We start from the raw sequence: 15,479 nt of genomic DNA, 5'->3' as shown, positions 1-15,479 counted from the left end.
TTTGACTGGGGAAAAGAAAGGGGAGAAAGAAAGAGGGAAAGAAAAACAGCGGGGAAGAGGGACGGGGATAAAGGGCAAAAAACAAAAACCAACAAAATAAGCAGACAAAAAATACATATATCTATCACCTGTTGAGAAAGAAAAAAGAGAAAACAAGCAAAAAAAAAAGAAAGCGCAATATAATAAACAACATCATCGCGATGATCTATGTGAATACAACAGTAAATACTAAATATTGAATATTATTGTGCAGCACGTAAGATCGACAGCACACAGTGTGCTTTGAGGTAGGAGCCAAAAAGGGTGTAGTTTGTGTGTGTGAGCACCCGTGTGTACACCTGTGAGCATGAGCGTGCTTGTTTTTAAAAGGTTCCTTCATGTAATGATCTGTTAGAGGGTGTGGGGAGCCACAGCCCCGTCCCCCAGGGCATGAAGCAGCTATGGAGGAGATCCAGGCTCCAGACATCCAGAGGCCCTCAGTGCACAAGAGACCAAGGAAGACCAACAGAGGGGCAGCCGCGCCACTATCCCAGAAAGAGCTGAGGAGAGCCCCAGATGAGGGGTCACTCAGCAGCCGCGGAGCAGAAGCCAGGGGGGGTTGCAGTGACGTGTCCGTGAGCTCCGCCAGCAGCCAGCTGTGCCAGAGTGACCGAGCCCCAAGCCGAGAGGCCGAGGGCACCCCACCCCCGAAGGGGCCCGAGCGAGCCCCAGGCTCCAGGACCCGACAAGCAGCCACCAGGAGTGAGCCGGTGTGTACCTGGACGCCCATCCCCGGACACAAAGAACCACCAACACACCGATGTCTGAGGGCGCCTGCCACTGGCAGGGGAAGTGGTGGGGGGAGATAGGCCTCCATACCTTGGAGGGCCTGAGATGTCCCCAGAGAGGTGGCGTCTGATACCCGACCTGACATATAGACACAGACAAACAGGCACACACAGATAAAAACATCCATTCCCACCCTCATGCTCTCATATGCAAATACTCAGCACTCACCCAACGTGGAGACAGACATAGAGAGACACTGTACACACAATCACACTCCCCAAGCGTACTCTAAGCCCCAGGTCTAGGTACCCTTGCCCCTGGAGGGGGAAACTGCACCCAAACCCAGGTAGTGTTACCCTCCTCCCTGGGGTGGAGAGAAGCAGACCGCCCCGACTCCGCAGCAGCAGGGAGGCCCCACATTCCAGATCCCAATCAGACGGCCAACTCCTCCTTCAGGGAGGCAGCTGGAGATGGGGAGGGAAGGAAGGGAGGGGCAAGTGGCCCCTCCCTGGGGCCAGCTCCCTCGCTGACCCCAGTAGGCACCCCCATACTCTTCAACCCACCAGGGCAAGGGGGCCCAGGCCCATCCAGACCGGGGCCCAGTTCAGCAGTTCCGCCCGGTTGCTTCTCCCCAAGACAAGAACTAACAGACTTAAAAACTCCTTTGTCCCACACGCCATCAGACTGTTTAACTCCTCTCTGGAGGGGAGAGGGAGGGGAAACAGGAGGACAAAGGAGGAGGGAACAACTAAGCTGTAGTGCCTCTTCACTTCACTGTGCAATACTGTTGTGTATTTTGGGTTATAACAGGACCCGTAGCGGTCATGCCCAGATGCATTATGGGAAAGAAGCTTTAGGCTGTCGCTCGGGCTAGCTCCATGTTAAGTTATGCCGTTATAATAAATACCTCAAGTTACGTCGTGGTCCGAGTATCATTGTTATACTAGTAACCCGGAGTGAAGATATAACAAAAGTGGCGACGAGGACGTCTGGACCGACGCTGCAGTCCGCTTGGAGTTTTACACTTTTTTTTCCTGCTGATGCCTCGTGCTGACTTGGTGTTAGACGGCGCCGGAGGGAGGACGACACACCCGGTGTGCGAAGGTGGATGCCGTTTTTTTTTTTTTTTTTTTTTTCTCAGCGAAACGGGGAGGAATGTACAGCGGACAGGACAACGAAGGCAGACTCCGTAAGTGACGTTAACCAAAACATAAACGGGTAAAAGAGACGTTACGAAAAGGAACAGTTGTGAGGGGAAGAGTGCCATTCAACCAGGAGCCGAGTAATGGCTGGAGTTACTGGCCCTATCGGTCCCTTCGACGAAAGCACGGAGCAATGGAGCTCATATACGGAGCGTTTTGGATATTTCGTTGCGGCTAACGACATACAGGATGCTAAACTGGTGCCCATTTTTTTGAGTGTGATAGGCCCAAAGACTTTTACCCTGCTAAGGAGCCTGCTACAGCCAGCAAAGCGAGGCAATAAAAGTTTCACAGAGATCGTGGACACACTGACCAAACACTTCTCGCCCAAGCCCCTCGTGATCGCTGAACGGTTCAGGTTTCACAAGCGAAACCAAGAAGAGGGTGAGTCTGTCACAATGTTCGTTGCATCGTTACGCAAATTAGCTGAACACTGTGAGTTTAAAGATGTTTTAAATGACACATTAAGAGACAGACTCGTGTGTGGTTTGAGAAATGAAGCTGCACAGAAGAAATTGCTCACGGAAAGTGACTTGACTCTTGAGAAGGCAATTACTATCAGTGTGACCATGGAAATGGCATCAAAAGAAGCCCATGCGCTACATGCTACAGACAGAGTACACAACCTAGACAATGGTAAAGCAAATGCACAGGGACCATGCTTCCGCTGTGGCAAGTTAGGACACCTTGCTAGTGATTGCTGGTGCAAGGAAATGGATTGCAACAACTGTGGAAAAAAAGGTCATGTAGCACGGGCATGCAGGAACAAAAGGTGCAAGGATAAGGACTCAAAGCCTGGAAATAAAAGAGGCACTGCAAGATTCAAAAAAGAAAGACATGTTCACGCAGTTAAGCTTCATGAGAATAGAGCAAATGACTCCTCAGATGAAGAAGTGTTGTCTGCAATAAATACTGTGCGAATACTGAAGGTGGATGAAACCTCAGACGGCTTTTGGGTCAAGCCCAAACTGGAGGGACATGTTGTAAAAATGCAGATTGACACTGGGTCAAAAGCATCACTGGTGTCATATCATGTCTATAGGACATGTCTGAAGCACCTTCCACTCAAACCCTCCGACACAGTATTTAAAGGATATACTGGACATCGAGTGCCTATGAAAGGAATGGCAGAGGTGACTGTTCAATACAATGGCCAAACTGCTAAGCTGCCTGTGTATGTTACGCAGAAGAACTGCCCTGCTATAATGGGACGTGTGTGGCTCAAAACAATCAGACTCAACTGGCAAGGAGTGAGAAAGCTGTCGCATGGTTCCTCTCAGCTACAGGCCATACTGGGAAAACACCAGGAGGTTTTTCGTGAGGAACTGGGCAGCATGAAAAAAATTACAGTGAAGCTGCATCTCAAGCCTGACTCCAAGCCAGTCTTTATGAAGGCTAGACCTGTGCCGTACGCTATTCGGCCCAAGGTGGAGTCTAATTTAGACGCATTGGTCAAGAATGGTGTTCTGGAGCCGGTTACGACCAGCGAGTGGGCCACGCCCATCGTTCCAGTTCCTAAAAAGGACGGCGGAATCCGGATCTGCGGAGACTTCAAGGTATCCGTGAATCCTGTATTAACAGCAGAGCAGTATCCCCTTCTGCTGATTGATGACTTATTTGCTGGTCTGAGTGGAGGACAAAAGTTCAGCAAAATAGATCTCAACCAAGCTTACCTGCAAATGCACGTTGAAGAGCAGTCACGTGACATGTTGACTATTAACACACATAAGGGACTTTTCAGATTTTGCAGGTTGCCTTTTGGCATCACATCAGCTCCAGCATTGTTTCAACGAGCGATTGATCAAATCCTGAGCGGATTACCTGGTGTGCAATGCCATCTGGATGATATCCTGTGTACAGGAGCAGATGATGAAGAGCATCTGCGCAACTTGGATGCGACCCTTCAGAGGCTGAAGGAATACGGATTGAGAGTCCGTAAGGAGAAATGTGACTTTTTCCAGTCATCTGTGGAATATCTAGGGCACGTGATTGATGCAAATGGACTTCACACTGCACCTTCGAAGATCACAGCAATCGTGGATGCACCCTCACCACGAAATGTCAGTCAGTTAAAGTCTTTCTTAGGGCTGTTGAACTACTACGGACGGTTCATACCCAACTTGGCATCACTCCTGAAACCACTGCACAACCTGCTACGCAAGGAAGAAGCATGGGAGTGGACAGCAAGCTGCCAAGAGGCCTTTCAAAAGGCAAAGGATTCACTGACTGCATCTGAGGTGCTAACCCACTTCAATCCCAAGTTCCCAATTCAGCTTGCTTGTGATGCTTCTCCCTATGGGATGGGGGCAGTGATTTCCCACATTCTCCCAAATGGCGAAGAAAGGCCAATTGCATTCGCATCACGGACATTAAACACAGCAGAGTCCAACTATGCTCAGCTGGAACGAGAGGCGCTGAGCATTGTATTCGGTGTTCGGAAATTCCACCAGTACCTGTACGGTAGGAAGTTTACACTGTTTACTGACCATAGGCCTCTCACAACCATCCTGGGACCCTATACAGGGATTCCATCTCTTGCTGCTTCACGTCTCCAGAGGTGGGCGTTGATATTGTCAGGACATTCTTATGACATCAAGTATCGCAAATCGGAGTCTCATTGCAATGCAGATGGGTTGTCCAGGTTACCCCTTCCTGTTAAAAAACCCGTCTCTGACACAGTTGAGATCCTCTACTTCAGGGAGGTAGAGACAGCACCTGTTTCGGCTGTGCAGGTGAAAAAGGCGTCCAGAAATGACCCTGTGTTGGCAGCAGTGCTGGACTGGATCATTAAGGGTCTGCCTGCAAGTAAGGGTGTAGACCTGAAGGCTTTCCTGGGAAAGCGGGCGGAGCTTTCTGTTCAGGCGGGATGTTTGCTGTGGGGGAGGAGAGTCATCATTCCCATGTCATTGCGACCAAAACTGTTGAAGCAACTGCATGCAGGACATAGTGGAATAGTGAGAATGAAGGAAATAGCGAGAAGCTATTTTTGGTGGCCAAATATGGACAAACAGATTGAGGAGATTGCTAAGAACTGCTCTTCGTGTCAGATGGTCCGGAACAACCCACCACTTGCTCCTCTCCATCCCTGGGAGTTCCCACAGGAGCCATGGCATCGGGTACACATTGACTTTGCAGGTCCATACGAGGACAAAATGTTTCTTGTAGCTGTTGATGCACACAGTAAATGGCCTGAAGTGACCATCATGAAATCAGCCACCACTGAAAAGACCATAGAAGCTCTAGGAGAAATGTTCAGTAGGTTTGGATCTCCTACTCAGGTAGTCTCTGACAATGGACCTCAACTGGTTTCACAGGAAATGGAGGCTTTCCTACAGGCTAATGGAGTGCAGCACATTACGTCAGCTCCATACCATCCTGCAACGAATGGTCTTGCAGAAAGGTTTGTTCAGACAATGAAACATGCACTGAAAACATCACAAGGCCAAGGAACACTGCATCAGAGACTGCACAAGTTTCTGCTTAACTACCGGAATAGTCCACATGCTACCACAAGGACATCTCCTGCCAACGCAATGTTCAAAAGAGATCTGCGCACTACCTTTGATCTTTTGAAACCCTCAACTGTGAAGGACACTGTACAAAAACAACAAGAGAAACAAATCATGTACAGGGGTCAAAAGGTCAAGGACAGAGTCTTCAGCACCGGCGAGTCAGTGCAGGCCAGGAACTACCGAGGAGTACCCAAGTGGGTTCCTGCAACTGTCATTGCTCAAACTGGTCCAGTTTCATATACAGTTCAGGTGGCCGATGGAGTGTGGAGAAGACACGTGGATCAGCTACTCCGGTCCGCACCAGTGTCTGCAGAAGGGTCTTGCGGAGATCTTGGAAATGCACTCATCGACTCGTCAGCCCCTTCACACACACAAGTAGAGAACTCCACCACATCAGGAACAGTGGTTCCACCTGTAAATGAGACTGTAAGAGAGACTGAGACATCTTCGGTGTCAGGAACAAAGGCTCCACAAGAGAGCACACAGACTGACGTTACCACAGACCGCCGATACCCCAACAGAGAGCGGCGGCCTCCTGTTCGTCTGAGTTATTAGATGGCACCTGACCCAAATGAACGGGGCAGAATAATCCCCATGGGTCATGGGGGAGGTTGAGGTAGTCCACCCTCACTCCCCAAGATAGCAATTAAAAGAGTTGGTGTTGTAACCTTACAGTTAATAAGAGGTGAAATGTTTGTGAGGCTATTACTGTCATGTGCCAGTGAAGACTGAAGTTTGTGAGTAGATCACCTGTTTATTTCGTAGTACATCCTTTGTAAGAGGGGAGGAGATGTGTATTTTGGGTTATAACAGGACCCGTAGCGGTCATGCCCAGATGCATTATGGGAAAGAAGCTTTAGGCTGTCGCTCGGGCTAGCTCCATGTTAAGTTATGCCGTTATAATAAATACCTCAAGTTACGTCGTGGTCCGAGTATCATTGTTATACTAGTAACCCGGAGTGAAGATATAACAAATACCTTTTGTGCAATACTTTTTTTAATAGTCAACGGTGCAATAGACCTCAATACTTGAAATGTGCAATTCACTTGTATTTTTATTCCTATTTATTCTATTTATCCCCTTCGTATATTTTATTTATATATGTCTCTGTATTTGTGTGTGTGTGTGTGTGTATATATAATATTCTGTAACTCTGTAACTTCTGTCGGTGCTGTGCTTTTGGAAACCGAATTTCCCAGAGGAACCCACCCGAGGGATTAATAAAGTTTTATCTTATCTCATCTTATCTTATCTTATCTTATATTGTACTATATTTTCTATTTCCATGGACTGTTATGGAATAATTTTATATTGTTCTGGGTTTAATATTTATAAAAAAGAGAGCTCTATCATGTTATTTGGATACTGTAAATACATTTGGACAAAGTAACTCTTCTAATGGCCTTTAATTTTCGTCACTTTGGGTATTTTGTGTTTAAAAATAATATTGTTAAGAAAAAATTCCAAACACATTCACATAAATGATTAAAGTATTAAAGATGGAAAAAAGTGTGTTTGATCTACTTTTGAATTATGATTTTGTAAATGGCTATTAATAACTATCAGGAAAATACAATTACAAATTCTTGGCATCAAACTAGAATTTAATGTATAAAATATCAGATAAAATATCTGATATTAGGCCAAAATGAAGATAAAAATTGATTTGGCTAAACTTACAAATGCGTCTTTTACATTTGCAGATCATTCCAGACAAACGTCAAGTTGGTGTTGAATTTTCTCTTGAAATAAATAAATAAAGTGAAACTTCTGGTATTAAAATTCCTCACGACACCGTTCAGCCCAGCCAGTTTTTATTCTCTGCTGAAATAAAGAAAAGGCAGAGATCAAATTTCTGATGTTGAAAAGGGACATGGTATACAATTAGAGCACTTGTGAGTGTTCTTTGTGTTGTTTTCTTTTCTGTCACCCTTTTGAATCTATGAATCATTAAAATGAGTACATCCAGACAAAACAAGTGGATTCCATTTCTTTCTTTTTTTTAGATTACCCTTTACTGTCTCTAATTTTAACTTGGACAAATGTTGAAAACACATCACATAAGATAACACACACACGCACACACACACGCACACACACACACGCAAGCCCGTTCAGCTATCTTAGTGAGGATCTTCATTTACATAATAGTTTCCCTAGCCTTTTTGAGAAACAAAAAGGCCTTCAAACTTGTGAGGACCGGTGAGTGACTGTGACACAAGTGACTGTTGGTTCTCACAAGTATAGTAGAATGCAAATTTCGGCCCTCACAAAGATAGCTAGACAGGAACACGTACACACACACACACAAACACACACACACATTTTACCTATTGCCATTGAAACATTTGCTTGATAATACCGCTGGAGAAAATTTACACCTATTTAACTTACAGTTTGGTACCCTATACTTTTTTTTTGAACAGATTTAAAACGTTTAAGTTTTTCCTCTTCTCTATTTGCAATTTTGTTAAATAAATGGTTAAAAAACCCCAAATCATTCTATTTTTAGAACAGTTTTTCTTCTATCAGCTATTTATTTGTAGATGCTGTGTTAAACAGGGTAGAAGATTTGCTTATCCAAATAAGAGTGCCATTAATTTCCTTGTGATCTATGGATTGATAATAACTCACAGCGTGACTGGTGAGTTTGGTCTAGTCTGTAACGTCACCTGCGTTAGTGTGGGGCAAAATTTGCAAAACAGGAAATTCTTGTTCTGACATGCCGACTTGCTGCCTGGCGTTTCAGTGGGGAGTGCTTTACACTCAGTGTTAGAACACTTGTGAAAGTGTTTGTTTCTGAAAAGCAGAAAAGGAAGCTTCCAGGATCATGTTTGAAGAGCTTTTTAAGTCCTCCACTTCCGTTTTGCTTTTGGGGGTCATCATTGGCCTGTTGATCATTCAGATTCTTTTATCCAGCTTCAGCTCTAAAGAAAGGAGAGAGCCTCCAGGACCCAGACCTTTTCTTCTGCTCGGTAACCTGCTGCAGGTCGATCTCAAGAGGCTCGACAAATCTCTCTTTGATGTGAGAAACTTTAAAAAAAAAAAATCTTAGACAATACAATTTTGTCATTGTTGTTTCGGATTATGAGTCTCACCTATGTGCACATGATTTCTGTTCAGCTTTCTAAAACATATGGACCAGTGTTTACAGTCTACTTTGGACTAAAGAAGGTCATAGTCATAGCAGGTTACAGGGCAGTCAAAGAGGCTCTAGTAAACCATGCTGAAGAGTTTGGAAACAGAGAAGTCACGCCCGTCTTCTATGACTTTAACAAAGGACATGGTAAGAAAATCCTCTTTGAGTTAGTGACTTTATTTATTTTCTCATTTTCTTCTTGTTAAAAAGTCAGTTTTATCTGCTTCCAGGAATACTATTTTCCAATGGTGACTCGTGGAAGGAAATGAGGCGCTTTGCTTTAAGTACCCTGAAAGATTTTGGAATGGGCAAGAGGATTAGTGAGGGAAAAATCATTGAGGAATGTCACTATCTGATCCAAGAATTTAAACAGCATCAAGGTAACATGAGCTCTACTGAACAATTTGACAAGTTCAAACAGTCACATTGGTTAAACAAGTGACTCAATAAACAAAATACTTAGTAACCTTAGCAGAGAGGAATATAAATATACCCACGGCCATTTCATTAGGTACACTATGCTCGTACTGGGTTAGAGACGATTTTGGGCTCAGAAGTGGTTTAACTCATCATGGCACAGATTCAACAAGGTGCTGGAAACATTTCACAGATTTTGGTCATTAACGGGACGGCATCACTGTTGTACATTTGCCAGCTTCACATTGTGGATTTAAATCCCACATCCCAAAGGCACTCTATTGGACTTTGATCTGTTGACTGTGAAGGGCATTTGAGTACAGGGAACTGTACTCAAACTGTCTGTGCAATCTGTAGCCTTACTTTCCTGTTCTTATCTGAGAGGAGTGACGCCTTGTGTGCCCATCTCTTGCTGTTAGCCCATCTGCTTCAATGTTCAACATGTTGTGCATTCAGAGATGCTCTTCTGCATACCTTATTTGCAACACGTGGCTTTGTGAGTTACCATTGCCCACCTCTTAGCAGTTTGAGAACTGTTGTTTGCTGGATATTTTCTCTTTTTTGACAATTTTTTGTAAACCCTTGAGTAGGTTTTGCTGGAAAATCAGAGTAAAAACGTCATCCTTCATCCTCATTCTGATGCTCATTTTGAACCTCAGCAGGTCTTCTTGACCATGTCTACATGCTTAAATGACAGTGAGATTGTTGTGTTGACAAGCAGTTGAACAGGTGTGCCCAATAAAATGGTCAGTGAGTGGATATTAACATTATTTTGTTCAACTAACAATACATTTACATTTTTGGGTTATGATGTCTAACACTTCACAATAATCCTACTTTAGTTTAAAAAAAAAAGTAACCTTAACACTGAGTCAGAACAGCCAGTATGACATTAATGCTACATTATATCAAAGTGAGCCTAAACTGAGGTATTTATAATGTGTGGCAGTTCATTATATATTTTATATCTAATTATTTATAACTATTTTTTATTACAGGGAAAGCCTTCAACAATAGGCAGACACTAGTTTGTGCTGCTTCAAACATTATATCAGCTATAATGTTTGGAAAGAGGTTTGAATACAAAGATCCTGTCTTCCAAGCTATGGTGGAAAGAGACAATGAGACCATCCGTCTGACGGGCTCAGCTTCCCTTCTGGTACTTATATAACTTAATGCTGACATGGAAAATCAGTACAGATATACATTTCTTCTGAAATTAGAAATTGTAAGATTTTCCTTATTTGTCTAATGAATTCATTTAAATGTTAACAAGACAAACATGTTCAATTAATAGCACAACAATGTGTAGAAAAGCATCATTACACCTCTTCAAACATAACGAAAAAGGCAAATGTTCCAAGATTATCAGCATCAGGACGAATAGGTCAAAATTTGAAACCCATGTTCAAACAATAATAAGTAAATGAGGCTCAAATGGGGCTCATGATTTTCATAGTTATGTTTTCTGGCTATAATTTATTTGTATTGGTCACTCTAACAGATATACAACATAGTTCCGTGGCTGGGTCCTTTTCTTAAAGACTGGAGGGATTTGATGAAAAATGTTGAAGACAACAAGGCGGAGATGAAAAGGATCATAGGAAACCTTAAAGAGACTTTCAACCCTGAGATGTGCAGATGCTTTGTTGATGCGTTTCTGATTCATAGGCAAAAACTGGAGGTGAGGTATCAGCGGTCACTCCACTCCTATACTGTTAATGTTGTTCATTAACGGCATTTACTCTTCTCCATATGTCGTGCTAGGAGTCTGAAATCAAGGATTCACACTATCATGACGATAACCTGCTCTACAGTGTGATAAATCTGTTTGCAGCTGGAACCGATACCACAGGAAATACACTTCAGTGGTGTCTGCTGTACATGGCCAAGTACCCTCATATCCAAGGTGCAGAAATTCCTCGCCAGGCTTGTTTCAATTTACATAAACTTAAATTTTTTTTACATGTTGTCAAATTTGATTTATATTTCATTTACATGCAGACCATGTTCTAGAAGAGCTGAACAGGGTGGTTGGAAGTCGACAAGTTTGTGTCGAGGACAGAAAGAACCTGCCGTACACTGACGCTGTTATCCATGAGTCACAAAGACTTTGCAACCTTGTTCCCATGGCTATTCCTCACAGAACCAGCAGAGATGTTTCCCTTCATGGCTATTTTATCAAAGAGGTTTGCTGCTAACATTTATTCCAATGAACACAAATTAGTTTTTCTTTCTTTGTTATATATTAACTTACATTTTGAACATTATGCTTTACTTCTGCTTCAGGGAACTACTGTATTTCCCCTTCTCACTTCAGTCCTATACGATGAGAGTGAATGGGAGAACCCGTTTACTTTTAACCCTTCTCATTTCCTTGATCAGGAGGGTAAATTTGTCAGGAGAGATGCCTTCATGCCATTTTCTGCAGGTGCCATTAAAAAAAATAAATAAACAGATATTTTATGCTTGCATATACCTAGGACCATTTTCACCTCTGTCCTTGCAGGGCGCAGGGTGTGTCTCGGAGAAGGTCTGGCCAGAATGGAGATCTTCCTGTTCTTCACGTCTCTCCTTCAGCACTTTCGATTCACGCCCCCTCCTGGAGTTTCAGAGGATGAACTGGACCTGACACCAGTTGTGGGCTTCACACTCTCTCCTTCACCTCAGAAGCTGTGTGCTGTCAGACGCCAATGAAAAAGAACCAGAAATTTTTGATAACTATGTGTTTTTCTTATGAATTAGCATTAGTCTATAGAGTGAAGTACCCGTAAATCTAATGCACAGTGATGGTATTCTATGTACTGACATCTACTTTAATCTACATATCCTCCTTGATTAATCCTTTCTAATGACAAATTAAGACCAATAAAAAGACTACTGCTTTCAAAACAGTAGTCTTTTTATTGGTCTATGTTATGACCCCCTCTGCTAGGCGTCAGGGAAGGAGTAACATACACAAGCCCCCAACACAAAACTGAGTAAAGAAAAAGGTTTTAATCTCAAACTTTGAACAGAAAACCGACAGGGCTGTTCAACAGACCACTGGGCAAACAATTATTACATAAAGAAAAAACAGTCAAGAGTACAAGTTAAAGGTTAACTAAGGCAAGCTGGCAGCACACAAAATAAAAGCTAGGGGTTAACTAAGGCAAGCCAGCATCACAAAACTCTAATGAAACTAAGTTCAGCTGGTTTAGCAAACAAAGAGCAACACAGCAAACAGTTTCAACAAACAACGTTCAAGTGAGAGGCAACGAGGAGGACACTGCATGTCACTTCAGAGCAGCAGTTCCCCATAGTGTGAAGGATCTTCAGCCTTTTATACTCCCAGGTGCAGACAATCAGCCAGTCAATTGGTCTTGGAGTGGCCATGGGATCTCCCGGCAGCCAATCGTCCGTGAGGTCTGACACACTGCGATCTGCATAAAAGAAGGCTGGCACCGGACTCCCAGCAGCCAATCCTCCACGAGTCCTAGCACTCTTGGATTTGCATAAACAAAAAGGCAGTTTCACTCCCTCCAAGGCCTCTGGCCATAACACCCCTCCCCTTAAAATACAAGACCACGTTTTGTATATACAGATTTCCATATTCATGACAGACAACAAAACAAGTTATACTCACAACCGGGAGAGGCCATCAGCTAGTACATTTTCTGATCCTTGGATATGCCGAATCTCCAAATTGTACTCTTGTAGCAGCAAGGCCCATCGCATGAGTCTTTGATTGTGGTTGAACATTCGGGCAAGAAATACAAGTGGATTATGATCAGTGTACACTACAATGGGTAATGTGCCAGACCCCAAGTACACATGGAAGTGATGAAGAGCTAGCAACACGGCCAATGTCTCCTTTTCAATGACGGAGTAATTTAGCTGATGCTTGTTAAACTTGCGGGAGAAGTAACAAATGGGGTGGTCCAATCCCTGCAAGTCTTCTTGCAACAGTACTGCCCCAGCCCCAACAGCACTGGCATCAACCTCTAATTTGAATGGACGCGTCAAGTCAGGTGTAGTTAGCACGGGAGTGTGGCATAGGAGGGCTTTTTTTTACTTTCAAAGGCATCCTGACACTTGTCAGACCATAGGAAATCAACCTTAGGGCTTAGCAGGTTGGTCAGCGGGTGGACTATGGAGGAGAAGTTTTTGCAGAAGTTCCTGTAATAACCCACCATTCGCAGGAATCGGCGCAACTCCCGCCGGGTGGTAGGCATGGGATACTCCATAATCACTGCAACCTTGGCGTTAAGAGGTCGCACCTGCCCGCTTCCCACCTCTCTGCCCAAGTACGTCACTGTGGCCTTAGCAAATTCACATTTAGCTAGATTGAGGGTTAAGGAAGCCTGAGCTAAACGGTGGAATACCTGGCGCAGAGTGTGCAAATGGTCCGACCATGTTTTAGTGTATATTACCAGATCATCTAGGTAAGCACTACAGTTGGGAAGGCCATAGAGGACCTTATTCACTAATCTCTGGAAGGTCGCGGGTGCATTACACATCCCAAATGCCATGACAGTGTACTGTAAAAAGGTGTCAGGCGTTACAAAAGCCGAAATGGTAGAAGCACGCTTGGTTAAGGGGACTTGCCAATAGCCTTTGAGAAGGCCTAATTTGGTCACATATTGGGCCGTTCCAATACTGTCCACGCAATCGTCAATTCTAGGGAGGGGGTAAGAGTCAGGGACAGTAACGGCGTTTACTTTGCGGAAGTCAGTGATAAAACGAGGTGAACCATCTGGCTTCGCTTCTAGCAAGCATGGTGAGCTCCAGGGGCTCTGACTGGACTCTGCCAAACCATGTTGTAGCAGGTACTCAGATTCTTGCTTCATCAACAAATGTTTGGTGGGATTTACGCGATAAGGGTGTTGTTTGATGGGCTTTGCATTTTGGACATCAATGTCATGTTTTAGCATGGTAGTCCGTGTTGGCACATCGCCAAATAAACAGGGGTACTCATGGACCAAATTAGCTACGTCTTCTTGTTGCTCGGAAGACAGGTGATCAAGCTGACTCCGGAATGATTTTAACACTTCAGAGTTAGGCAAGCGGGGCTTAGAACAACTAGAGTAGTTCAGTTTTAAACCATCAGCCTCGTCTGTGCTTTCTACCTCTGAGTGACTGAAGACGGCCACAGGAGCACAGCTCCCAGTGGGTTTTGGTTGGGGTCGGGAGTGGTATAACTTTAACATGTTTATATGGCAAACACGGGTTTTGCGTCTTCGAGTCGGCGTGCTGATTATGTAATCAGTTTCTCCTACTTGTTCGCGTACCTCATAAGGCCCCTCATACTTAGCAGAAAGAGATGATCCGGGGACAGGCAAGAGAACAAGTACTTCATCTCCTGTCTGGAATTGTCGTTTGACAGCAGCCTTATCATAAGTGTGTTTCATTTTTCCTTGTGAAACAGTGAGGTGCTGCCTAGCTAGAGCGTTAGCCTGACTCAAACGCTCATGGAAATCCTGCACATACTTGGTCACTCCCACTCTAGGGCTCCCTTCCTGGATCAAGAGTTCCTCTTTTATTGCTTTAAGCGGGCCACGAGGCGTGTGGCCAAACACTAGTTCAGAGGGACTGAACCCGAGTGACTCTTGGACGGCTTCACGAGCAGCAAACAACACAAAGGGAATCCCTTCATCCCAATCCACTTTGGCCTCTAAGCAATACTTGCGGAGCATGGCTTTTAAGGTTTGATGCCACCGCTCTAAAGCTCCTTGGGATTCTGGGTGATAGGCAGAGGACACAACCTGTTTGATTTGTAGGCTTTTAGCTACTTGCTTGAATAATTTAGACTGAAAGTTAGAACCTTGATCTGTTTGAATGACTTTAGGCAGGCCAAATGTAGAAAAAAAAACTTAGTAAGGGCTTTCACAACCGACCTTGCCGTAATTTTGTGCAGTGGAATAGCCTCAGGGAAACGTGTAGCAGCACACATAATGGTGAGTAAATATTGGTTTCCCGACTTTGTTCTTGGTAGTGGACCTACGCAGTCTACTATGACGTGATCAAATGGTTGATCGATTACTGGGATGGGACATAATGGTGCGGGGGGTATAACCTGATTTGGTTTACCCGCAAGTTGACACACATGGCAACTACGGCAGAAAGCTGCCACATCACGTTTCATGCCAGGCCAGAAGAAGTGTTTTAATAGTAACTGATACGTTTTTGTGATGCCTAAATGTCCCGACCACTGGCTTTCATGAGCAAGGGCCAGGATCTTTGACCGATACAGCGTGGGTATGACAATCTGCTTAACCTTACTCCAGTCCACACTCCTAGCCTTCAGTGGAAACCATTGACGCATTAGCACACCTTGTTCTATGAAATAGGCTTGTTGCTCATTCTTAGCTTGCTCAGCACTTACCACATGCTTAAAACATCGCTGCAACGATTCATCAGCCAACTGGGCCGCCGACAGATTTTCTCTGGTTAAAGGCAGT

General features: G+C 44.3%; 1 protein-coding gene across 2 annotated transcripts; it reads left to right on the top strand.

The window, feature by feature from the left end:
* Positions 1-8,231: 8,231 nt before the first annotated feature.
* LOC146388550 (cytochrome P450 2K1-like) lies at positions 8,232-13,357 on the top strand. 2 transcript variants are annotated; one of them, XM_084925925.1, is made up of 9 exons: positions 8,232-8,508; positions 8,607-8,769; positions 8,853-9,002; positions 10,038-10,198; positions 10,544-10,723; positions 10,807-10,948; positions 11,044-11,228; positions 11,329-11,470; positions 11,549-13,357. In XM_084925925.1, exons 1-9 carry the CDS (start codon positions 8,314-8,316, stop codon positions 11,734-11,736), a joined length of 1,506 nt encoding a protein of 501 aa, XP_084782051.1. In that variant the 5' UTR covers positions 8,232-8,313; the 3' UTR covers positions 11,737-13,357. The 2 variants fall into 2 exon arrangements, with proteins under 2 accessions (XP_084782051.1, XP_084782052.1); XM_084925926.1 differs by lacking the exon at positions 11,329-11,470.
* The last annotated feature ends 2,122 nt before the right edge of the window (positions 13,358-15,479 follow it).

The sequence above is a fragment of the Perissodus microlepis genome, chromosome 4 (genome assembly GCF_051167445.1).
Source record: "Perissodus microlepis isolate ML-2025 ecotype Zambia chromosome 4, ASM5116744v1, whole genome shotgun sequence".
Classification (NCBI taxonomy): domain Eukaryota; kingdom Metazoa; phylum Chordata; class Actinopteri; order Cichliformes; family Cichlidae; genus Perissodus; species Perissodus microlepis.
This window is presented reverse-complemented; position numbering and strand designations above follow the sequence as displayed.

Excerpts from the sequence above, each read along its gene's own strand:
- LOC146388550 (XM_084925925.1), top strand. The coding sequence starts at position 8,314 with ATGTTTGAAGAGCTTTTTAAGTCCTCCACTTCCGTTTTGCTTTTGGGG. Across the intron at positions 10,199-10,543 it reads CGGGCTCAGCTTCCCTTCTG|ATATACAACATAGTTCCGTG; the intron begins GTACTTATATAA and ends TCACTCTAACAG. Across the intron at positions 10,724-10,806 it reads TTCATAGGCAAAAACTGGAG|GAGTCTGAAATCAAGGATTC; the intron begins GTGAGGTATCAG and ends ATGTCGTGCTAG.